This window comes from Cupressus sempervirens, chromosome 5, assembly GCF_028749045.1.
Source record: "Cupressus sempervirens isolate cs-2001-9-10 chromosome 5, ASM2874904v1, whole genome shotgun sequence".
Lineage (NCBI taxonomy): Eukaryota > Viridiplantae > Streptophyta > Pinopsida > Cupressales > Cupressaceae > Cupressus > Cupressus sempervirens.
The window spans coordinates 422,588,936-422,615,674 of record NC_143122.1 but is presented as its reverse complement, the minus strand read 5'-3'; the positions used below and the strand labels follow the sequence as shown (position 1 = coordinate 422,615,674).

Below are 26,739 nucleotides of genomic sequence, written 5' to 3'. Positions count from 1 at the left end.
TTTATTAGAAAATTAGAGCTCATTTCTTCATACAGAGGTTTGGAGGAGCCAATTTTCGAAAATAGGGTTTTTGAAGGAAAGGGAAGATTCTTGTGTATTTGTGTGTTCATTGTTTTAGCATCAAATCTAGGTAGGATCTTGTGGGTTTGTGCAGTAGTTGCTCATTTTTCAAATTCTTGTCTTCGCTTTGCCTATTGTGTTTCTATTTTCAAAATTTCTCTAGGTTGAAACCCTTGTTTGAGAAAATTGATTTCCATTATAGAATTGTCTGTGACTTAATCTGAAAACCTTTAGTAAATATTGAACTTTAGGGTTTTCAAAACCTAATAAATTATGAAATTCACTTTTCTATGTACTTTATTTGGCATGTAATTTATTGGTGTTGGGGTTTGTCATTTTTTACTTAACTTTGACTAGTCAAGATGTTTACCAAAGGCTTGAGAGTTTTGTTCTGTGATGTCATGATGATGTTTTGTACATGATATTTTATACCAAACCATGGTAATGTGTCATGTGTGTGTTGTGACTAATTTGATCAAATATTTTGATATGCTTTTCAATTTCTTGTGTAGAACTAAGATGAATGGTGTGACTTTCTTGATATAGCCCTTGAGTCTTCGTTCAGTTGTATTTGGATTGCTTTTCAGTTGCTTGTATAGGACTGAGGTGTTTGCATGATTTGTTCTTGGTGATGTCATGTTATGACATGGATTTGGTTTATGTGTACTTGATTTTGGATCAGTCTTGCTAGGATGATCGTATTAGTGGAATATGTGGTTATGATCAGTAATATTTCAGTGCTTTCCAGTTGCTTGTTTAAGAATTGATGTGTGGGTTATGGTCATTTGAGATCTTTTTCTTTTATCGAGCTTAGGGTAGGTTATTTGTATGTCATATTGGGAAGTGGCTTGCAATGAAGGCTAAGGCCCTAAAAAGGCTGACAGATAGCTCATTGTAGGTTGTTTTAATAAGTGATAACATTTCATTAAATGAGTATAAAATGAATTAAAATATTGATACTACAGAAAGTCACTAGGGGACTAGAGGATTAAAAGACTAGTCAGGTAACCTTAGAGCTGACTCATTAGTATGTTCTGTCTGTATGAAAGGACACTAGTGTCGCATAGAGTCACTAGGGGGTCGAATGATTAAAAGACTGGTCAGGTAACCTTAGAGTTGGCTCGTGTGATGATACTTGCCCAATAAATTCCCTACGTGTCATTGTTGCCTCTGGATTTAGTTGATACTTCTGTCTTGGTACCTTGAGATAGTTTTCTTTCAAGTGATTCCTTCAACCTAGCTATTAGTTTTGACTTTTGAGTTTGTTATCTTGTTTGAGACTTGAGTTTATCTCCTCAAAGCGATGGGAGTGGGCCTTTTTGGGTTTCACGAGGTCGAGTGGTAATTGTTTTTCTTATACCATTGAGATCTAACAGTTTGATGCCGTGACTAGAGTTCCCTATTCTATATTCTTTTCATTCTATTATTGTGTACTATGATGGATGGTTATACCTTTTGTATTATATTTGATTTTGTGAATCTTATGAGATGTTGTTGTAACCTATTTTTATGTTGTATATTCTTCTAGCCCTTCATACCATGTGACCTATATAGTGGATGATGGTGCATAATGATTATTGCCAGGTGGCATTCGAGATAAATGTATATTATTATAATGTATTCATACTTGTATATTATTATTTGTTTTGGATTTATTATATATTAGATTTAGTGTTAATTCAAATTAAATGTGATTCATCGTCATGGGACCCTTAAGAGTTGTAACATGTTTATGTGTTGTTGAGTGTTTGTTAATTGCTTCCACTATTCTATAACTGTTGTTGTATCTTTATCTTTTAAAAAAATGTTGTCAAACTTAGTAAAACTTTAAGTTAACTTCTTTTGGGTCCCTGGCGGAGCATTACAGACAGGAGCATTTGAGCGGTACAGAGTAGAGGGAATCTCTCCATTTTAAAATAGTGATGCCTTTGTTAGAGATCGTTTGGAATCATACATGAAGGTGTCTACAGTTTTAGACTGGAAGCTCATTTCAAAGGATGGAACTTGTGTAGAGGTGTTTTTCAAAGTTGATTTCAATGGAATAGCATTCCCAAATCAATTTTAAATAAGGGTGAATGGAAGAAACCATGAAAAAACTTGGAGGCTTGATTTGGGGCATTCCACGATGTTTTTTCAAGAAAAGTGTTCTGTTCCACAAAACAGCCATCAAGATGCACATATCGAGATAATTGAAGGTACCATCTTAAAAAGAAAAATGCAACCTCTATGCTAGCCTCATATATGTTGGGGAAGACATTACATTGACCTTTTTACATAATGCTTACAGTAGCATATGATCAATCACAGGATCGGCATGCTTCTTGTTGTTTCATATGTGGGTTATGTTGATAATCAATTTTATAATCAAAATTATTTTCTCTTTCATGTTGTAGATTTGAAAAGGATATCAACACTTGGCTTGTTAATCTCATGGGTCAATGTTATTAGCTATTTCATACCATCATTGCATGAGCATAGGACTTGAAATTTTCATCTACTTAATATAGATTCAAATTTATGTTTATTGCACTAGTGTCATAATGAAATCTAAGGTATACCCGCCTAGGTTTTGCAAAGCCTGAAGTGAAGAAAGTTTAGCCTTATAGCTGGTCTGCATTCTAATCAACATGTATCCATCATAGGAGTTAGCCGCCCTTAGATGCATTTTTGTTGTTAACTTCCTGGTAGTTAAAATCATTGTTAAAACAAGAGCCAACAATAGGATTGCTTCAATTATTGTTTTTAAACAAATGAAAGATCATTCTTCCTCCTTATCCCAAACTCTTTCATGAGTTGTGGGTGAAATTTCTACCTACCTTGATGTGGGTTACTAACTATTTTGCTAGTGTTGTAATGCACTTTGTTGTTCATGGTCTAATCTTCACCAATTATTAGCCTATTTGTCATGTCAGCTCTATTGCTTTTATTATCAATTAAATCCTAGTTATAAATGACAAGAAGAATCCAAATGACATTTTACATAAGATTGCTAAATTATAAACTAAATTAGACACAACTTATTAAATATAGTTCTATCATTTAAGTTTAGAATATTTAAAATATTTAAACAAGAAAATAAGCATAACTCAAGTCCTTTGGAAAAGGAAACCATAAATTCATCTAATAAATAACATGTATATTTTATAAAATAACAAGTTGTAATTATGTAATATATTACCAAGATTACAAATGCCAAATACATTTTACTTAAGGTTTACTTACCCAACAAAAAAATAGAAGATTGTAAATCAAAGATTAAGAATTTACATATTCTTTATCTAATATAATGTGAGGTTTTGTGAGTCTGAGGTCTTGGTCAACTTTTAATGATCTTGATCTAAATCAATTTATTTGTGTATTTCAAGTACTGAACATAACACCAAGATGGATTCCAATTTGTGGGCACGAATAGTGCCAAGAACCTTGAAACTTATGCAGCGTGCTATTCCCAAGTCTATATATCAATGGAGATGTGATCGAAATAAACAATAACAAAGGCATAGGTGAGAATCATGAGATATCATTCATTAGTCACACGAACATCGTTTGTACATTAAACAAACAAATGGCACTATTAAACGCTGCTATAGATCTTTTGTTTTGAATCCAGTCTTCACATGTTTTCCAAATTGATTGGAAATTGGTGATGAACAGTCTTGGGATAAATATTTTTTCTGACATTGATCTCATTGAATATGTGGTAGTGGATTCAGGAACATCAAAAAGCATCTTGTGGAAAAGAACATTATTCGGTGTGTGAGGGATTGGACTATCTTGTGGAAAAGAACTTGCTCTAATTTTACCTACATCGGTGAGATCCTAAATCTGTACTGACAGCTATTTGGAAGTGGTGTCGTATGATCAAATTCATGTAATGCTTGACAGAACATTGTGTAGAAACATTTATGGGTTCTTCAAGATTATTACCTATTGCTGTAGAAGGTTTTCCAGTCGTTTTTAATAAGCTACAGTCTCAATTGGCTTTGCTACAGGAGTGTGACTTTAAAGTGTTTTACATCAAACTCCGGCAGACCATAAGCAAGATGAACTTCTAAACATGAGAGATGAACTTTCTTCATTGTTTCATAGACACCATTTAAATGTTGGCCCTTTAGAGGGGACTCCAAAATTTGATAGATGCAATTATTGAGCTTGATAAATTAGTATTTAGCCCCATCGATAGCATCTCAATCATAAAATTATAGCTTAACAAGAAGAACATCACAGATTTCCAATTGTGCAACATAGCAAGCAAGTGAATCTTGAACAGTTGAGATTCCCTACTTAATGTGTGTTCGTACATCTATGAAGCTTGGCATTTGTGTTCCCTTTGATTGGTTTTTGTTGTCATTCGTTTGTTGATCCATTCAAATTCTAGTTCTCGCAGTTAGTTTGCAGGAAAAGATGATCACCTTGACCATGGTAAGGACTTAGCAATGATGAAATATCAGCTGGCAGCAAACAAGGTAGTGGCATGAGAGCATTTCAGGCGTCACTCAGAGAGACAAGAATCAGAAGTTTAGCAATTTTTCTCAGTGCACTTTGATGAGCACACCAAGCAAATCTTCAACCATAGATAGCATCTCAGTCATAAAATTATGGCTTTACAAGAAGAACATCACAGATTTCCAATTATGCAACATAGCAAGCAAGTGAATCTTGAACAGTTGAGATTCCTTACTTAATGTGTGTCGGTACATCTATGAAGCTTGGCATTTGTGTTCCCTTTCATTGGTTTTTGTTGTCAAATTAATTGTCATTTGTTTGTTGATCCACTCAAATCATAGTACTCGCAGTTAGTTTGCAGGAAAAGATGACCACCTTGACCCAGGTAAGGACATAGCATGATGAAATTCCAGCTGGCACAAACAAGGTAGAGGCATGAGAGCATTTCAGGCTTCCCTCAGAGAGACAAGAATCAGAAGTTCAGCATTTTTTCTCAGTGTAGTTTACCAAGCAAATCTTCAACCAAGTGGATGAGGCGCACATTTAGGGAGGTGAAGTCAGAAGTTTTCTCTGCTAGAAGCTAAAAATCTGGCAAGGACAAGTGTACTCTGCACCTGTGTATGAAGGACTGGAATTGAAATGAGGTGCACTTTTGAGGTGATTTTGCCACCTAAATATTCTGCCAAGGTCAGTGAAGGATGTCAAAAGGGAAAAGAAAATGCACTCAGCAGGAAGGGGATAAAAGTTAAAACAGACCTAACCATAGCAAAATTAGCGCATGAGCACCTCTAAGAAACTGATTGCAAATATAAAGCAGAGATCAATCCCAAACACAAGATTCACATGTAGATTCTGATAGCTATTATCCTAGAAAAAAAATCAATGAAAACAACTTTGAAATGTTTCCTAACAATCTTGTGCTAAAGATCATAAGTTTTGTCTTGGCAAGGAACACTCTTTAAGTGTCAGTAGATTCTACATAAATGTAACTTTTGCATGTAAAATTATTGATAAGCAGTTTATAGGCTAGCTAGGTAAATAAAGATAAACTTCAAATCGCAAACAACTCACCTGTAACGACCCATAATTAGCCTGTATTTTATTAATTTGACAAAATTATTTTCTTATGCAATGTTATCTACCATGGAAAACAAAATTTTCCATCCACAAGATATTCATACTTTACACACTTCGCTGATTCACTAGCCACCCCACTTTGAAATGGTATATATAGCCCAGTCTTTGCTATGGTACTCTACTAAAAATATGCAAACTATAAAAACAAATAGTGGGTAGACTATATTTTAGTTTCCATGGACAATAAACTAACTAGATCTATGTTAAGAGCAATTTCATAAAACCAGCTAAAACAATAGCAAGATTTAAAGCTCCTCTGAAATGGAAGTTTCATCCTTTATATCAGATATCTGCTTTATATCTTCCTCGGGGACCATTGGACGGCCTGTCAAAGGATCAACTGGTCTTTCATCACGAGGGCCACCTTTCCGCTGCATAGCTAACATTGGAGGTGGCGGCAATAGTCCTGCTCTAAAAAGAAGCCGTTGAACTGGATCTGATGGTTGAGCACCAACTGACAGCCAGTACCTGCCAAAAAATCCAAACCTTTATAAATAAACTTTCAAAGAGTTAAATTCTATTGCTGCAAAAAATTTGCATGTAAAATATAAATATTAAAATGGATATAAATGAGGCTACCACTGTGAAGAATGCAAACAGTATGATTGAATGGAATATGAATAAACAACCCAAATGCAGTAATAGTAAATACTATCTTCAGATATATGCAAGGCATAGTTAATAGGAGATGGGGTGGGTTGTAGACGCCAGAGTAGTACAGGTACCTGTATGGCTGACTTTTATTAATAGGAGACGGGGGTACTTGAGATGCCAGCTTTTTTTAATATAATTTTATAATTTCCAGAAAATATTATAACATAGAACTTTGAAAACAACAGCAAATCAGTCATAAAAAAACAGTAAATCGTAAAGGCAATTTCTTTTTAGACCCTTATAATGACAGGCATTTAGTCATACAACTGTTTTTGTCCATCCCAAAAAGTCTACATTGTTAATAGATCTGGTCACTGTAAATTTGCATAGATTTTTGTATCATCCAAAATATCCATATGAAACATTATGCAGCTTTATTTTATTTATTTGCCTTCCTTTTTGGCCTTTTAACATATTCTGCCCTACGTTCTCTGATGGGAAACATCAATTCCCAGTCGGGAGACTTTGGAGATGGCAGGAGACGGCTGCCAAAAGAATTGGATGTTTATGGTGATGTCTTACTGGTAATGCATTTCTCTCTTCAAGACACATTTCAGGTGGTGGGAGACGTGTTTCTCAGTTACCATGATGCATGGAATCCATTATAAAAAAACTTTAGGTTTTTCACCTTGAGCCTCTTATTCCATGCCCTGACTTCAGCATTCCAACGAATGGGGCTAAACCAATTATGAACCAATCATATATACTTCATCACATATCTAAGTCTTTCAAGGCATCTTTTAGTTAGAATTTTAATTCTTATGGTATTCAATCCATGTGTTTACTACTTGAGATGGAGTCAGTGACTATAGTCATTTAAACTAATGATATTTACATGAAATGGGGACCCACTTAACACACGAACACCTCTAATTGTTTGTTAGAGAGAGAAGAAATGTCATCCACTAGTTATGCTTTTTCACCCTCCAGCCTTGTAATATCCCCTCTACGGTTCTATGGGATCTTGGGACTGATTTCTTAAAATTCAATTGCAAGAGACTTCTTTTTATTTAACGAGCATCAATATCCTTGTCTCTTTGAGCTAAAAATTTTGGTCGACTCAGATGTTTTGTCACGAAGACTAATCTACAGGTCGTTGCTATCAAAGAATGGTTGTGATTTTAATATTGAGGGATTAACAACTTGTTGCTATATCAACCTCAATGAGCAATCTCAATGTCACTGCAAGGAAGATCCCCATACTTATTTCTGGAAGCAACTCCTAATCCAAACCTTCTTCATGATCCAATGATGGGATTGCTTAGGTTATAAGGCACCAAACAAGAAAAGATAGCTCAAGGACTTGGGAACAATATGAAATGCTTATCTCCAGAACAGAACTATCCTTAGCTTCAGCATGATCGATCACAAGAATATAGTGATGCTTAATGAGATTTGAAAGGAATTAGACAGGGCTAATATTTCTATCACAACTCCAATTCTGGGACTGCAACCCTCCTCAGTTTGATGTCCCCATGCAATTAGATTTGTTCAATAGTTTGCAATTATATCTATCACAATTCGTTTCCAAACTCAATCCTTATAATATGCTCACAAAGCATCTACAGATCGGTATCATCATATGTGGCAAGCACACAAGAAGAATGAGTTGACTGAAGATCAACAATTATTAGGTCTACCTGATCACAGGTTGCCTGAGACTGAATTCAATACAGAGTTCTCAATATTGTCAATAAATGTTTCTGTATCTCCAAAGAGAGTGTTGTGATACGTAGCAAACTATGATTCGCAACTATGTCAGTACAGTGACATGTCTATTGCTAGAATATACAAGATTGGTACATTTCATTCCTTGTTCTGTTGTTCATTATCCATGATCTCACTTGTAATCTCCTTCTCGGTCTCCTTAAAAGTTAAGAATCAAGATAGTATACCTGCACGCTCTGGGGCACAAACGAGCAGTACATGTAGTCTTGTCTCAAACTAAGATTGTTTGGAATATATGTTTAGCTCAACGACTTCAATTACCTATGGACCTGTTCAAATGTTATTAATATTTGGATTCCCAAAATGATATGCACATAAGAGGACACTTGGATATGATTTGGAGCCATTAGAAATTGCTGCAGTGAGCATTCAATGGTACTGATGCTCATGCAAACTACATTGTTGAGGTCCCATCATGCGAACGATATCTGGTTTTCTTCTATTTCCTGTCCTATGGTCTACACAGATTTATGGTTGTGGTTTTAATTTGAGGTATTTATTAATTCAACATGCTTAATACATCCTTGTGATCCGTAGGAATATATGTATGATTTCCTGTTCTTCCATTCGATTATCCAAGATATATATGGTTGGTAAGATAGTTTTTTATATTAATTAAATTAAAGCAATCACACAAAGTCCATAATTGTTTAAAACATAAAACAGCAGCTAAATCCCTTCTACCTACACTGCTGTCACTTCCTGCATTCGACTATTACAGCCATTATCAAAAAGTTAAAACATAAGTTTCTATCATTCTACAGACTACCTACTACAAAATAATAGACTTATACAATTTATATATCTTTTTCCTACGCAGTCCTCAGTTTTCTGCAATCTTCAAGCCTCCATCCTGAAACCATCATCTGTTGGTGTTGTACCCTTCAGTCATTCTTTCCCTCTAACCAGTAGCCAAAAAATCATGCCATTTAGCCATTTCTACCAAAATCTGCACTTGTGGCTTCACCAAAATTCTGCCCTCCTCCATAATGTCATTCACACACATCTCCAATGGCATAAACTTCATTGGGCTTCCTCACCCATTATCACAAAAATTGAAACTTTCCACATTATGAAATCAAATCACCCAAACCTTCAAACACGATCCCGCATCACACGAAACAATCTTTGGCGCCTTTGGAAGTGAAGTGGAATCCTCGGCCTTGACCTTCCTCCTGCTTCCTAGTAAGCTTCAATGGCCTCTTTCAATTTCCTCCACTCTTCTTTAATCTTTTCGGTGTAGTCATTCTCAAATTGAATTTGATTTACCCTCACTGGCCACCTTAGAGGAACAGAGCCCATAACAGTCGCTTCCTTAGGATCTTCATAACATTCACTATAGTCAAAACCAATCCCTAGATATGCCCACTCCTACAGAGAGTCTAGGCCAACAATCAGGCCATTATAGAAAAGAGACCTCAGCACCCACTTAATTCACTCCTCAGCAATTTCCAAACCCCACGCCAAAATTCGTGCTGATATGTCTAAATTTAGTGTCCACCTGTCCATGGCTCCTTGAAATAAACCTCCCAAGGTTGCTTGCACAGCCCTTCACTTATCTAGAAAGGCATTTTAGCAGCAATTTCAATCTATGATCCTCCACCGGTCCAAAGAGGCCTTTCTATTGCCTCCTTATTCTAAATGTAAACATTGCTTCCATGACTTCTTCTCAGTCTCAATCTTCTATCTTTTAAAAAAAAAGCTTGGCTTTTAAGTCTCCATAGATTTGACTTGATTATAAGATCAAGCCTTTCCATGGAATTATTACTCAAGCTGGTTTAAATCCAGGTTCCTAGTCTTTTCATACTCATGTCGTCACCTTTTCCTGCCACCTTGTACTCAGGCTTGCCATATTGCTTGTAAATTGTCTAATCATTCCTAAATTAACACCCATCTCAATAAACCTAAATGATGACCGCTGCCCTTATAAACACCATTATTATTGAAAACTTTAAATGTAATTTTAATAACATCTCATTAATGGTCACTCACGCCTGCCTGATTTCATATTAATTTTTCAAACTTAAATTCACCTTCATCAACTAATCCCATTGCTAATTTAGAAAGTTGATATGCCTCAATATTCTGCTCTCTGCTAACATGTGCAACTATGAAAGCTTCTAATCTTTCCAACATTCACTAAATTTCCTCTATATGGTTTTTGTTGATGTTTGATAGCTTCTATCAAATAAACATATATATAATTATATAATTGAGATATAAATATATGAGAGAAATATATATACACATATATCTATGATTAAATATATTACTATATTAATTATCCAATTAGCGAATAGACATGTCCCATGAAGGGACATGCCTATTCATGGCTTCCACTCAATATAAATGTAAGTGATTGTTGCATTTGGAAAACACAGCCATACAGTGAATAGCAAGGAAGGACTCACGAAATGCAAGCACATCAAACAAGATGTTCAGACCATGGAAACACGTGGATACCCCTGAGTCAGAAATATTCGGGTCAAACTCACCAAATAAGCAGCAGCACTTCCAAATATCTTACATGGAGGTCAAGAGGAAAGTGAATCAGGTCGAAACTTGCATAAGTAATGGGCTTGAGTAACAAGGAACTCCAATAAGTGGCAAATGAATTGAATTATACATGGGCCTTGCCATGATATGGTGGACAGGTATATTTTATTGTTATTAATATAAATGTGTATATATATATATATATATATATATATATATATATAAAAGAGCTATTTGCCTTGATCTTTTCCTCCAAGAATGTGACTGTGGGAAAACAAGGATTGGTATCAAATTTAGAGGGAGTATGACACTTCATGAAAGGAAACTTTCGTTGAGGAGCTCAGTGGATTCTTCATCAAAGGGAACTTTGGTTGAGGAGCTTAGATAATTGATTATCAGAGGGAGTTTGAAAGTCCTTGTGTGTGACTGTATGACCTTAATGGGCCTATCCCCTATGTACATCATGAGGAAGTGACAACTTCCAAATGATGTCACTTGTATTTGCAGAAGCTACTGTAAGGTGACGATCTTACAATAACTTGTATTATGAGATCAAACAAATTAAATATATGGTGAATGACTTGCATCTCAACATTCTAGGAGGCCATTACTCAAAAAGTACTTGGTGAATATCATTGATAATCTAGGAAGCCAATACTCTTGATATCAGATGTGATATTAAACTTTTTTGAGTAATTGGTGAACATTGAATATCAATGATATTCTGGGAGGCCAATACTCTTGATATCAGAAGTGATATCAAACATGTTTGAGTATTTGATGAATATCATAAGTTGATATTCTAGGAGACCAATACTATTGATATCAAATGTGATGTCAAAATGATGAATATCTTTTGATCAAAGGTATCCTTAATCTTGCTAACTTGATATTAGAAGAGGTAATATGTGTTTATCCTCCCTAGCTAATAGGGAGTGTTGATGTTTGATAGCTTCTGTCAAATAAACATATATATAATTATATAATTGAAATATATATATATATATATATATATATATATATATATATATATATATAATTGAAATATATATATATATATATGATTAAATATATTATTATATAAAATTATTTGATTAGCGAATAGACATGTCCCATGAAGGGACATGTCTATTCATGGCTTCCACTCAATATAAATGTAAGTGATTGTTGCATTTGGAAAACGCATACCAATATGGCAGTGCCTAGTACATTTGCAACAATCCGAGAACATCAACAATTTTTCAAGTGCCAAGCATTTTCCCTCATATTACTAATACTTTGAATAATTAGGAATGAATCCCCCTCCAAATGGATTTTTGTAATATCCAAAGCAAATGCAACCCTTACCCCTAATGCTGTCACCTTCACTTCTACAACATTTTTGGTCCCTGGATGAAGCTTCCTAGCTACCACTACTAGCGCCTTCCTATGATCATTCCTCACAATTACTGCTGCCCCTGATGGCCTTGGATTCCCTTGTGCAACCCCATCAAAGTTCACCTTTATTCACCCTTACTCAAGGTTTACCCAGGTCCCATTCAATTCCTTTGTTTTCTTATGCTTTCTAAGTAATTCCCCTCCGACTGATTTGAACTTGATTCTTGGCCATACTTTTTGGATATGTTTCTCCCTCTATGTAAGGAAAATGCAAACGTTGCCTCTTTGTAGCCACATTCCCAACCTCTTCAACTGCTTTCTCAATTTTTCTTTAGAAGCCTCTCGTTGACTCTTTCTTACCTTGAAATATTCTCCTATTCTACTCCTTCCATAGTAGATTTTCCATTCATCCTTGGTTCTCCTATTCTGCTCCTTCCATAGTAGATTTTCAATTCATCCTTGGCCAGTCCACAAAAATGCCTTTCACTGTAGGAGCCTTAGGGCCTACCCATCCCATCTTGTTTTGCACATGATCCCAACACTCTTCTACCACTTTGCACTGAACTAAAAGATGATCCACACTTTCTTCATTACTTTCACACATAACACATATAGTTGGCCCAACAAATCCATACTTTTTCCTTCTTTCCCTTGTCAGAATTCTACCTTGAATAGCTAGCCATGATAAAATACATGCTTTGGGTAACCATCCTTATGCCAACATAGGTCCCCTGCCTCAAAGCACTAGCTGATATCCAATTTCACCAAGTAATTACCTGACACAGGCCCACACCAAACTAACATATCATCCCCCTCTCCCACAGACACATGTTGACCCTTGAGCAAAGCCTCCATTTGTGAATTTGTTGCTCACTTAAACCTATTGGAGCCAAATCTTTTAAGCCCACTCCTCAACACAAACAATTTTTTTTAAGCTTACATAATCTCTGACCTTATTCCCCCATAGATTACACAAATGATCCTTGATAATTCTCATCTCCTTTGTATCCAACTTTGGATGACCTTACCAGGAGTCCTCCCAAAACTTTGCCTTTCTTCCATTCCTTGATTTCCATATTAAACGATCAATTAAAATAACTCTGCATTTCAAAATAAAATTCCAAATTGTTGAGCCTCTAGAAGGGTCCCCAACTATTAGGATTTTATAATTTTCCTCCGAGTCTAACTATTTTTCACTCGTGATTTTAATCCACATTTGGTTCAATTGCTTATACATGCTCTAGACCAAGTTTGCCCCCAAAGCAATGTTCATCAACTCCTACACCCTTCAATTTGCCCCACCCTGAATCTTTCCTTTACAAATCTTCTCCTATGCTAGTAGGGGAATCCTCTCGGTCTCATTGGCTCCATTCCAAAAATACTTCCTCATTCTTTATTTGATAACATTGATCACTTTCTTTGGTATCTCCAAGCACATCATTGAGAAGATAGGGAAGGTTGAGATAACTATTTTTAACATCAAAATCCTCCCTGCAGATGTTAACCACTTTCCTTTCCAACCTTCCATCTTCTTCAAACAACTATCCACTAACTCCCTCTAGAATTATGCCTTGTTCCTTTCTTGGAATAGGGGATTCCCAGATATTTACTTGGGAGAGCCACAGCCTTCATCTCCATAATTCTACAAATTCTTGTTTGCTTTTGTTTGGGAGTATTAAAGAAAAAGATCTCTAATTTCCTCCAATTTATGAATTGTCCTAAGCGGCTAAGACTGCCCCAAAGAACTCAAGGCTTTTCTTCATAATTTTGGCCTCCCTTTCTAATGCCTCCCCTGCCAAAAAGGTGTCATCCACAAATTGAAGGTGTGACAAAGGCTCCACCCCCTCAGCTACAATTACACCTTTCCACAAACCTTTCTTCCCAAAACCTCTACTATGACGATAAACAAAAGAGGAGATAATCGGTCCCCTTGTCTTATACCTTTCTTTGTTTCAAAAAAGCCTTGTGGACTTCCATTTACTAACACAAAGAATCTCGAGTCTAAATTCAATTAATCCAATCCAATCCCCCATAAAACCAAACCTCTACAAAACTTGAGCCAAAAAATCCCTATCCACCTCATCATAAGCTCTTTTTATATCCAATTTCACCATAATTTGTTATGTGTTGTTCAGTCTAATAGTGTGGACCGCCTCATGAGCTATAATCACTCCTTCAAAAATTGATCTACCCACGGAGAAACCTCCCTGCTCATAGGAGATTTAGCACATCTAGGACTTTTTTCAACCTATTTGCAATCACCTTAGAGATTACCTTGTAATTGCACAAGGAAATAGGCTTAAATCCTCAAAAGTATTCATTACTTCTCTCTTAGGGATCAATGTGATAAAGGTACTATTAAAGTCCTTGAAAATAAATCCTCCTTTCCTCGATTCTTCCACTATTTCCCATAGATCAGATTTGAGCACCTCCCAAAAACATTAAAAAAACAATGTTGGGAAACCATCGGGTCCTAGGGCCTTATCACTGCCTATCCCAACTAGAGCCTCCTTTAGCTCTTCCATGGAGACTTCCTTCATCAGATTTGGTTTTGGGCCTCAGAAATGCACTTGGGGATAACTCCTAAAATTCCATTCTTCTGATTTGTCTCTCCATTGCTCCTCACCTTGTGATTTGAGAAGAATCTGATTTCCTCTTGATTAACGTCCATTGCCTTTTCTAAAGTTATACCATTTCCATCTTTAATAGAAAAGATTTTATTTCTTGCTCTCCTTATCTTGATCAAATTATGGAAAATTTTAGTATTTCTGTCATCTTTTAACCATAATTCCCTTTATTTTTTGCCTTCGTAAACATCCTCCCAGGCTAAGATCCCGTCATAATCCCTACTCAATTTTTGTTCTAGAACAAAGTCTACTTCACCCATCCCATTTTCAATCACATGCGCATGCAAAAATCTTATCTCCTCTTCCAATCTAAATTTTTCAACAAAGATATTCTTGAAATGAACCCTATTCCATTCTTTAAGTTAAAAGCCTTATTACCTACTCTTTCCAAGGCCAAAGACCACCATTCTCTTATCATTTCTGCAAAACCCTCTTCTTAGGACTACATTGCTTCAAATTTGAAAAGGCATCATTCAAGGGCCTCATCATCTTGTATCCTAAGAGTAATTGGGTGATGGTTTGATTCTATTGTAAGCAATATCTTTATTCCGTACACCCATCCACTAGTGGCCCAATCCCCTGCTATTAGAAATCTATCCAGCTTTTATGCAATATTCACAAATCTTTCTCTCCTATTAATCCATGTGTATTCACCATTTTTAAGGGGGGCCCAATAAGGCCATTATTTGTCACAAAATTATTGAAGTCTACACTATTCAACCAACCCAACCCTCCTTTCTTGTCTCAGGGATTGAGGAGGGAATTAAAGTCTCCTTAAATAAAGAGCTCCTCTAGATTACCCTCAAAATCTCAAATAGCTCCTTCCATAGGGCTTGTTTGAGGATCAAGTTATTAGGTCCATACACATTTATGACTAAAAGTGAAAGTGCAACTTCTTAGATTCCATTCTTAGCCACTGCCAAGCCCTCTCTTGTCTCACTACCTCAATATGTATTGTTGTGCTACTCCACAAAACACTTAAATCCCCTAAAGCCTGTAAGGATCCAACCATTTTACACTACCACCTATTAAATCTTCTTTCAAAGGACTTGTTTGATCAAGACATCTTTTGATCAAACGAATCTTGTCAGGGGACAATAGGAGCCTCATTGCTCCCGAGAAAAGGTATAGCCTTTTCCCAATCTCAAAAGCTTGGTCTAGTTAGTTGCATTCCCAACCATTGCCAATTTCATTTTGATAGTTTTTGGACCCCTCTTCTTCTATGATCCCACTTTTGGTTTGGATATAGATGAGGGTGTTTGTTCTACAGACTTGCATTCTTCAATCCTTGTGGTTTCAAAGAGGCCCATCTCATCTCCCTCTTCCTCTTGTGAACCATAATCTATTTCTGAAACAATACTATTACCTCCATTGTCTCTATTACCTTTCTAAGAAATCTCCAAGTTACACATAAGGGATATCATGATATTCTTAAAGACTGGAACCTTTTGTTTACCTTCCACACCAAAACTTTTAGATCCTCCTCCTGGGTGACTCTGTATGGGGACATCCAGATCTCCCATGGTCTGCCACATTTCTTCTCTTCTTTCCCTAAGTTTTGCTGATTGCCATCTACCATGTCCTCTGAAAGAGTATCTGGAATAACCAGTCCTCCAACCTGCTTGAAAAACTTGCTCCCCTTGCATCTAGCTCCACACTTCATCTTGATGAGATCTTTCACGTCTCTTTATGTCCTTTCTCAATTACATATTCTCCTGCATATCCTTACTCCAAACCCTGTTTGCCTCCTGGCTTCTATCGTCCACCTCTTGATATATTGAATAGGGAGTTTCTCTAGCCATCTCCACTGAGCTAACTATCTCCATTCCTCCAAAATCCACCTCTTCCCCTTGACCAAAAATCTGGGCAATAACCTCTAAATGTAACCTATTGCCCCTATCACTTCCCTCTATCTACTCCTAAGTAATTTTCAGCATTATTTCTTCCAATTCAATCCTCTGACTGCATAATTGATCTTCTTTCTTCCTTACAATCCTACTTATATCATCATTGGGCCTTTCTGATTCAAACCCTTTCCCTTTACCTTGGTAGTTGCTAATCTCAGAATCTATTTCCTCCCCCTCTCCCCCTCTCCCATTTTTGCTATCAGGGGTTGCCTCCATTCCCCTTTCTCTAAGCCCAAAAGGACAAAGTTGGGCAATTCATCATTAAGTTATCAACAGACTAAAACTTTAGGACAGGTTGATAGATCCTCAGTGTCCAGAACTTCCTCCATTCTCGTAAAACTTACCATTCATTATCCCAAGTATTTTGTCTTGAATTGTTTATCTATAAAGCCGCTCCATACTTACTCGCAGTTTGCTATTGGCTGTCACTAAGCCCTCTACTTACTGTCATGAATGTAAAGGACAACCATTCCAAATGGTTGAAAACTTAGTTGTTGCATCTCATAATAGTTTAAGTACTGGCGCTTTCTATTGTAAATGTTAGAGCTTTTATACCTATATTGCACTTTCCTTAGACTTAACCAATGGCAAAATAAAAAGTGCAAAAGGCGTTAAACAAATATGGCCATCTCAATTATTCACTTCCCTTAGGCTCCACCAAGGGCCTCTAATAAGCTTGGGCCTTTAAATATAGGCTTGCACAATGACAAGGTCTCTGATCAACATCCAAAGGCAGTTCATGCATACTGTTTTTGGACTTGAGCGATTACAACAAATACAACCTCATGGTTTGTAATATTCCCACAATCACTTCTCTTGACACAATGTAGACCTTAATTGTTAGGACTGTCCTACTGGTGGCCAAAAGGTCCAAACTTAAGTACCTTCTATTTCTAACCCTCACAACTTATTAGTAGGACCCTGCACAACATTTGAAAACACCGTTTTGGGTTGACAACAGCGGAGGGCTCCCTCTGTAATCCTTTTGTGACATATATGACTGGTAAATTAGGTCTATGACTACGGTTCTAATTTGGAACAGTCAATAGCATTGGCCAAAGGCCACACCAACACCACTATGACTCCCAAAATCTACGCTTACTGGTATGGAATACTTCATTAAAGGCCAGTTTGTTTGCTGGAATTAGATTGGAATTGGGATTGTCAAATTCTGGAATTGACTTTTTCGATGTTTGTGTTCAAAACATGAACTGGAATAGGGATTTGTTATTGCATGTGAGTCTTCCATCTAAATAGGTGCTATTGGAAAATCAATTCCAATTCCACTTAAATGGGAATTGGAGTAAAGCAAAATTTAAAATATTTTTAAATCCACATTATTGTTTCCACATTTGGGATAAAGAAAACACTGATCTGGTGGGTTTGTTAATTCCCACTTACCCCCAAAACCAGCATTTGAATCTTCTATCTAAATAGGTTGAATTGGAAAATCAACTCCAATTCCACTTAAATGGGAATTGGAGTAAAGTAAAATTTAAAATATTTGAAATCCACATTATCGTTTCCATATTTGGGATAAAAAAACAATGATCTGGTTTTTTTGGCCAAGAAATAGAAACAAAGTGTGTTATTTACAGTGTAAGATTTCAGAATTCAGAAGTTATAGAAAACAGGGAAAAAAAGGTTTCAGAAGTCATTGAAAAAGAAAAAAATCCAAGAAGTTGTCAGCGTTTTTCATTTTCGGCTTTTACAGAATGGAGCTAGCGGCCATTGCAGACAGCAACAGAAGGATTCAACTTTTGGTTCTGATGCTGATTTTAATGGCGGAATTCACAGACCCTTGATCTCAGCTATAGTGAGCTCTCAGGTACAATTCCTCAGGGCCTCGGTCAGCTTCCCCAGATCACAAATCTAATTCTGGCCTGCAATAAACTCACTGGAACACTCCCTTATCTCAGTGGGGCTTCTAAGCTCTTACAGCTGGACCTAAAGCGGAAGTTTCTCTGCCATCTTCTCTGACATATCTCGCCCTTTTTAATAACTACTTGAGCTGGGGAATACAGAATTTGGGGCATTTGAGTTCCTTGACATACGTTGATCTTAGCTTTAACAAGTTCATGGGGATTATAACCAGTTGACTGTTTGGCTTCCACATTAATTCTTTGCAACTGCAGAGAAATTTCCTTTCAAGCCCTGTTCAGCCCAGTTCAGCATTTAATATACCCACTGTTCAGATCAATTTGTAAAGCATATTTCTAATCATCCTCGCATAGATGGGTCTGATCGCATAGTTGCAATGATTGCATGAATTTCAGAAACTAAATTTTGTTCAATGGAACCAAACACAGAAAATGCATCTTCTCACTATGAATTCTAGGTGAACCAAAGAGTTTCAACCATATTCCCAAAATCATCTTCCAGATTTAAAACTTCCTAAATTGTCAAAATTCCAGTATTTGACAGCCCAGCATTAACAGCAACCAAACGGGCCCTTTTGAGATTCCATCATTGATATTCCCCACTTCGATCTCCAATCAAAACTTCGTTTGAAGAGATCTAGCAAGGGTAAACTTATGACTAACGGTGAATGCATTTAAGACAGTCCTCTGCACATGACTTATTCCCTATTGCTGTGACTTCCAACCACTTCCAAAGGATGTATAGGATCCCCTCACCCCTCTCTAACACCAACCACTCGAGAAGACCCCTCTCTTGCATGTGCATCCTTCATTGTGGAGTCCTACAAATTAAAAATATGGAAATACATGTCTGCAAGGGCCTTCCCACTAATTTGTGTGAGGTTTCACAGTGGGAAAGGCTAGATAAACACTGATTACTGTCTCTGGATACCATAATAGTCATTGTCCTTGACTGTCTTGCATCTCTTAAAAACTTGAGATTTATGAGCTGATATGAATGCAGACAAGTCTGAAACCACTTTGCAATGCTGGTATCATGTTTGTAGGTCTGGAAAATCTCTACAAAGCTGATCTAGTTACCAACACAGGTCTGAAAAAAGACTAAGCTATCTGTCATGAGCCAAACAGCTCAGAATATAACCCAACTAACTCACCAATGTCACTACCATCACATCCAACAGTATTTAAGGAAGACATAACTCTGTATTCACTCTATATGCCTCATTGCCCTGAAGGAATAAGTTGCAGGAGTTGAATACATTCAATGCTGGTTAAAGCAAGTTGAGCAACCACTGAAAATTCATTAAAAACACCTTCTATACCATCAGAGAACACTAGCCAATGGTGTCAGTAGTAGTATAGACCTCTACCGCCACCCAACTACACTCCAAAGCTCACTGGAAGCATCGAATACCAATATTGAAGTGGGCATCTGTCATTGCAGGTATGATATGTTCTGAAATGGCGAGTTGAATATTGTTGATGACTTAATATTAACATAAAATCGCCAAATTTTCAATGTTTAACGCCTTAGGAAGCAACCAGCAGGTACTGGTGCCCCAACCAGCAAAAAATATGATCCCAAACTTAGTTTCTTGGCTCCCAGCAGAGCCGATGCCCCTACAGGCAAGTGGACAACTACCTAGAAATGGTACATCCATCCAAAATCTGCAACTTATGCTTTGGCACTGTATTGAAAGCTTTAGAAGTTATCAGCAAAATAAAAATAATATAAGTCTTTCAAACCCCTTACAGTGAAAGCCCAGTTGTACGACTCATTAGGAGTGCATGCTACATATTAGTAGTTGAAACTGGTACAATCCTGCAAGAATCCTGCAAACAAGTTTCGATGAATCTAAAACCAACTCTTCAAAGTGCAAACTAGAACACACTAGAAACGATCTTGGTTGGAGATCCCCCAAACAGGAAACTTTGCTCAGTACATTGGTGATTTTTGAATAGAAACTCTGTACAACTAGCTAAGAATTATCTTACAAATCCAAAACTAGGAATCAAATGAGGGTGTTCCGTTCTCAAACAATTTTAGAAAAAACACATAGTTGATTTTGACAGCAGAAAAACATACAAAAATTATAAGCAGGAGATACTTTCCACAAGTAAAATTGAGATATTGCTATTAGGATTCAACTGTATATTAAGAGTCAAACTCATTGACCCATGTTTCATGAGTAGTGGTTCAAAAGAACCCATCTCTCATGAGAATGAATGGAACACTTAGCACTCATTTTGTCTAGGTGGTGCTCATGGAGGTGAAGAATTGGGCCTTCTTGTGAGGCAACCCATCCCAATACTACTCTAATATGTTGAAAGAAATATAATTGTTTATTTGTGTCTTGTAAGACTACATAATATAGGGACAGAACATTTTGGGTACAGTATATCAGGGATAGAACTCCCTGTCCCAGAATTAATAATCTTCCAGACACATCTCCGAGATATGTCCCCCAAAGTGAGGAATGTCTCAAAACACTCAAAACGTTATCTCGCCACCAATACTGATGGTCACATTCATCATTTTTCTGTTTTCATCATTCGTCAAATGCATCATTCCAATTTAATTTTGCAAGAAAGGAGGAAGAGGAAAAATGGCATTCACCATGGCTGTCCATGTGGCTTCAAAGGCCTTAATTTGAGCATCATGGAGAGAACTCTACCATTGAACCCGCCCTGTATTGCAACTGGGAACACACCACACGTACTACCCCTCAACCCCACAAGGGGTTCACACCCATAGACCAAAACATCCTGGTTTGAAAGATCAAAAAAGCAAAGTTTGATTTGTGTTGTTAAGTTTTTTCCACAGTAACTGAATTCTGCTGATACTTTTCATTTGCACTGAATATTGAGCAATAAATAATTTTAATTTATCATTCACACTTAAAATTTAAAAATTGAATTATCCTTTCTTGTGTTCCAAACTCAGCATTTAACTGTGTATATTTTGTGCAAATCCCAGTTGTGCATGTTTATAGGACACCCCCAGCTGCCCCAAAAATCTAGGAGAAATTTGTCTTCCTTGCATCCCCTTTGCATTGTCCTATAAACTAGGAGAAACACTGCAACGAAGCATTACAAATTGTATGTGTGGTTGCTTACTACTTGACCAAAACTTGGCCTGGTAGCCACGATTTCACAATACTCTGTTTGGTTGATGAAAGGTTTAGATAAGAGGCTCGCAAAATATGCTAGATGCAACAAAAGTAAACCGCAGAAAATAGGTTGCTTCCATCGCCAACCACAAAAATAACTATTGATGAACCAACTCAGGATCAAGCAGGTCATAGGAATGCAATGTTCAAGCTGCTTTAGGTCTAAAGTTCCCAGTAATGCTTCCCCGTAAACAAGTAAGCACAACGCATTTGAGAAAAATTATAGTAAAGAGAAAAAAAACATGAACCTAGAGGAAAAGGATGAATAAATCTTACTTGGTTCTTTCAAAATTAATACCCATGCGCTTCCCTCCGTCCTTCACTGTTCATTATCGTCGCCATCATCATAAGGGGATGATAAATAGAGAAAAAGAAAATGAAAGGAAACCGAGGAAGGTGAAGAAACCTGGGAGGGGATTGTAATAACCCAAAATCTCAAGATGTTTTCCATCGCGTTTAGCCCTGCTGTCAGCTGCCACCACACGGTAGAAGGGCCTATTCGCACAACCAAACCTCGCCAACCTCAGACGAACAACACCCATCTCCTCTGCGAACTCTTCACCGCAATTTCCTTCCCCTACCTGTCAATGGAGGCGCATCCAACTAAGGCTAATTATTTATCTCTCCTCAAAAGCAGAGGTGGATCATACCATTCCTGCCAAAATCTTGGTAGAGTTGTTTATTTTGCGAACGAATTTGACTGTTAAAATGGAGTTTGTAAATGTACCGTAGAATAAAGGCTTAAGAATGTAGTGTTTTGGAGATATGCTCTCAGTTCCTAAAAATGCTATCTATTTTTGGTGTTTTTTAACCATTTAACATTTCAGGATTAAATGGATATATGTTATTTAAGTAGTGTCGTAATATATAAATGTTTCAAGATTTAATTGAATTTTAGTTTTACTTGTTTATTGATCTTTTAATTAGAATATCTACGTAAAATATGGTAAGCGATGTGTATTATTAAAAGAAAATTTTGTATTTCAACTCTAATAAATGTAGTGTTTCAATTCTAACAATGGTTTGTGTAAAAATTAAGATTTTAAGAAATTAAGAAGAAATAAGAATAGGAATCATTATACTTTAATATAAATAAAATATATTTTTTAAATTAAAAGTTCGACATATACATTACGAATCATATTTTTCCATAATTTTGATTCATATTCTTTCATTTAGTGTACATACTAGAGTTTCACCATGTGCCTTATACTATTTTATCCATAGAGTAAAGATGTAATGATATTAATTTTTTTTAATTTTAAAATTATATAATTATTGTGCTATAAATAACTTAATAATTATAACAAATGAATTGATAATATTATACTAAATTGGATATTCAATTCAACGAACAAAGTGTGAATTACAAACTACTCTGCAAACCTTAATCTTTGTCATTCTCTTTTGCAACAACATCTCGATGAAGCATGGAACCTAGTCATCAATAAAGGAAAATGGCAGAAATAGATCTAGGCTTCCTCATTAAATCTTTTAAACTAGGAATCCTCTGAAAAAAAGATCTTGCAAAAAGCATGACCCACTAGGGTTTCATGGACAATTCAATCACCATGTGAATCCACCATCGAATTTTTTCAAGCAAGTAGATAGCAAACCAATATCTTGCGCACCCAAGCCCAAAAGAACACGCGGAATGTGGATTATTCCCCTTTCCACTTTGGTGCCTAATTTTGCAATGGAAGCCAATTGTCAAAAATTATGGCACAAGGATCCACTGCGCTTTTCTTAAGCCAATGCCCACCCAGCTCCTTCAAGCAATCAAAGGAAGACATCTCGGCTTGTGGCTATAAACATATCAAGACCTGCTCCTCCAAATCCATATACAACAAATCATTAGGAAGTCATTCTGGCTAGGGCTTCGAATGAAATCGAAGGCAATATTGATCCATACCATCAAAGACTAAGAAAAATGGGATTGATGACAATGTGGAATGGCCCTATTTCTTCTATGGAAGGAATGGAAAATCAGTGGAAAGAATCTTTCCACTGCCAAGTAAGCATATCACTCACACAACTAGAGAATTTCTTTTGATAGAATTTAAGACATAAAAACTTCAAAATTTTCTTTTGAATGAGGTTAAATTGATACTACAATGGTTACCCTTTCATATTTTTTAAACAGTCTCTAAATTTTAATACACAAAGCTTTGCCCCATCAATATTCCCTTCTTGGCTTAGTTTGAACCACATCCCAATGAAACTTGCTAAATGGTATACCCTAAAATAAATAGTCAATTATGCGGGCTCATTTATAGACTTTGAACAAGCTAGTTATGATTCAAGAAGTTAAAATTTTAGTAAAGGTTAATCCCCTTTGCAAAAAGAAATTGATCAAATTGACCAAAGGTTTTGGGGAATATGATATTAACCTAAGGACTTATCTAGGTCCAATTGATAACAATAGAGTGGTTTGGTCTGAAGCCTTTATTAAACCAATTAAGATTCTAGAAATGATAGGCTTCAATCTCCCAAACATTATGTAAAAAGACAACACCAATACTATGATCAAATTTGTAGGAAAAAGGAGATGGTTTTGAAGTAATTGTTCTATCTTCTCTTCAAATGAAAAAAAAGCAAGGTCATTAGGGAAATTGAGCAAATCAAGGTAGCAGAGAAAATAATACATGATAAAGAATTACTGATGTACAAAGATATAGAGGATCATCTAGATAAAGTCATCAAAAAGTTAGAAGCCAACAATTAATCTCTTCTCTTGTCTCATAAAATAAGTAATAGAAGTTCAAGAGAAAGTTAATGAAGATTTAAAGAAACACCATACGATGAGGGAAGGGAAAACATTATGGGATAAAAAGGCCAAGGACAACATTCTGAGTGACAATATAAGCCCTTGAGCCAATGTTAACAACATTATGAAAGCATAAATAATGGAGGAAGATTCACCCAATCAAGAGAAAAATAGTATTCCAATGGAGATAAAAAGCTATTTATAATATAATAGATGTCACAAACCCAATTAGTGAAGATTTAATCATAGAGGAAGGTGTGTTCAAATCAGATCAAATCAGGCAAGCACAGATTATAGAAAACATCTTAATATAGGAGGAGCTAGAAATAAATAATGAGACGATGTGGATGAGACTAAATAAAGAGGACAAGAAGACATTTTAGGTATTGCAAAAACTTATGAGGGTAGGGAATGCCCAAAATATGGGAGAACTCTTAAAAAGCTGTTGGACTTAGCAAGTCCACTTGCAATAATATATGGTGATTAGAGTGTTTTCATTGATTGGTAATCGGTCAATGGAAGATGGAATTTTTGCAAGCTAGTGAAACCACCATAGAACAATATATTGGTTATAACAAATGTATGATGACATAGTTGAAGTCAGGATAGGCAACAGGTTAAGTATATAGTGAATCAAGGATCGAACATAAAGGATCATTGATGATGTGATCAAGCATAAAGATGGGAAAAAGTGATGTGACAAACATACAGGATGAAGCAATAGAAGGACATAAAGATAGAAGCTACATCTAGATTTGCAGAGTGACTAGAAAGTCTACTAGTCTAGATCCCTACTAGTAGGTGTCACAGGTTCTCTATGAATAGCTCAAGTATAAATTTCAAAGTTGAAATCAAGTGGAATTTTTCAGGGGTTGTAGCACCCAAACATTACAAAGTGTATAGAGGAACTCAAATTTCATTATTGGATTAGGTTGTTGGTGTGGTTGTTCAAGTTGTTGCTTAGAGAAAGAGTGCAAGCTAGTGAAGGAGACCATAGTTGTAGCGAAGGAAGAAAAACAATAGACAGGCTATTGTGAATAACCAAGCAAAAGTGAACCAAAGAGGTTCACAAGGCAAGTAAGAGAGAGGAAGAAGATCAGTGCATCTTTGAGAAAATATAATGGAGATCTAGAAGACAAGAAAATTCTAATCATAGATTGTTTTCTTACAATTTCATTTTTTGGTGTAAGCTCTTAACAAGGCAAGTTTCAGTAGTAAGCTTTTTTAATCCATCTTACAAGGTTTCTCTTAGAAAGAGATTTTGTAAATCCTCTAACTAGGTAGCTTTCAAAGGCTTTTTGTAATCCTAATAAGGTATAAACATGCCTAAAATAATGTGTTCCTAGAAGTAAACACTTGTAGCCTTTAACAAGGCAACCCTTTACATGCATTATAAGGGATCATGGGTATATTACTCCCACTGTGCTTTTCATCCTCTCATTGAGAGTTTCCATATACAAAACCCCATGTCATTTGATGTATGCATTTGTGTGTGAGATTACATGCCTTTATCTTATTTCTTTCATCATTGTGGTATTAGTTAAGTGGTTGTTATGTAGTCTATTTGGAATAGTAGTTCAATATACTAGTTGGAGAATCCATACTTATTCACCCCCCCCCCCCCATCAATACTGATTGGGACCAAAAACTAGTATAAGAGCTTAGACCCTAACAATAACAATCCTGATAGTGATGGAATTGAAAGAATTAATTAATATCAATTCTACACAACCTAAGAAGAAACTATTAGCCAATAACCTTTCACGAGAGAAGAATAATGGAGATAGAAGAAAAGTTGCTCTCAAATGTGAAAAATGCATAAGAGATAATGAAAAAAGTACAAGGCTCAACCTTATAAAGGTGAGATAGAAACCCTAAATGAAAAAGCTAGGTTGCACATTATTAATTAATAATTAATTAATAATGCACCTAAATGAAGCTTAAGTAACTAGAGTAACAAAAACTTATATAATTAAATCAATATGATTTAATTAATAAGTACAAGCGAAAAATACTCTAATACCCCCCCTTAAGCTGAAAGCAAGGAGTAAGCTTTCCTAGCAAAGGAAAGTTATGAAAGTAAAAATAAGTGGGTCCTGGTAACAAGGCCTAATAAGATACCTAATACAAGGAAATCTCTATAATCTGGAGCAAAGGAGAAAACCCATTAGGAAAAAACTCCTCTCCAAAAAGAGATGTAAAAGCACACAAAGACAAACAATAATGACTTAAGAGACTCTCTCAAAGCCATAAGTACAATGCATGCTGCCAACCCCCCCGTGAGAGAAGGTCGAGGCTCCAAAGCCCCCCTGGAATGAAAGAACCCTTGTATCAATGAAAAAACCACTATGACTCCAATGCAGAGGAGTGAAAGCCAGTGGACACCGTAGAGGGAACCTCAAAAGTTGAGGTGTCACTGGAAGGCTGAGCTGATGCTCAAAGGAGTAAACACAAGGATCCTGAAAGGGAATCCCCAATGTAAGTGGTAAG

General features: G+C 36.2%; 1 protein-coding gene across 1 annotated transcript; it reads right to left on the bottom strand.

The window, feature by feature from the left end:
- Positions 1-5,580: 5,580 nt before the first annotated feature.
- Positions 5,581-22,297, bottom strand: LOC149556586 (Ribosomal protein S16 family protein). Its single transcript, XM_089830983.1, has 3 exons — positions 21,889-22,297; positions 21,759-21,804; positions 5,581-6,111 (listed from the first exon to the last, which is right to left on the bottom strand). The coding sequence occupies exons 1-3, from the start codon at positions 22,022-22,024 to the stop codon at positions 5,889-5,891; spliced, it is 405 nt and encodes a 134-aa protein (XP_089687109.1). The 5' UTR covers positions 22,025-22,297; the 3' UTR covers positions 5,581-5,888.
- Positions 22,298-26,739: the final 4,442 nt, after the last annotated feature.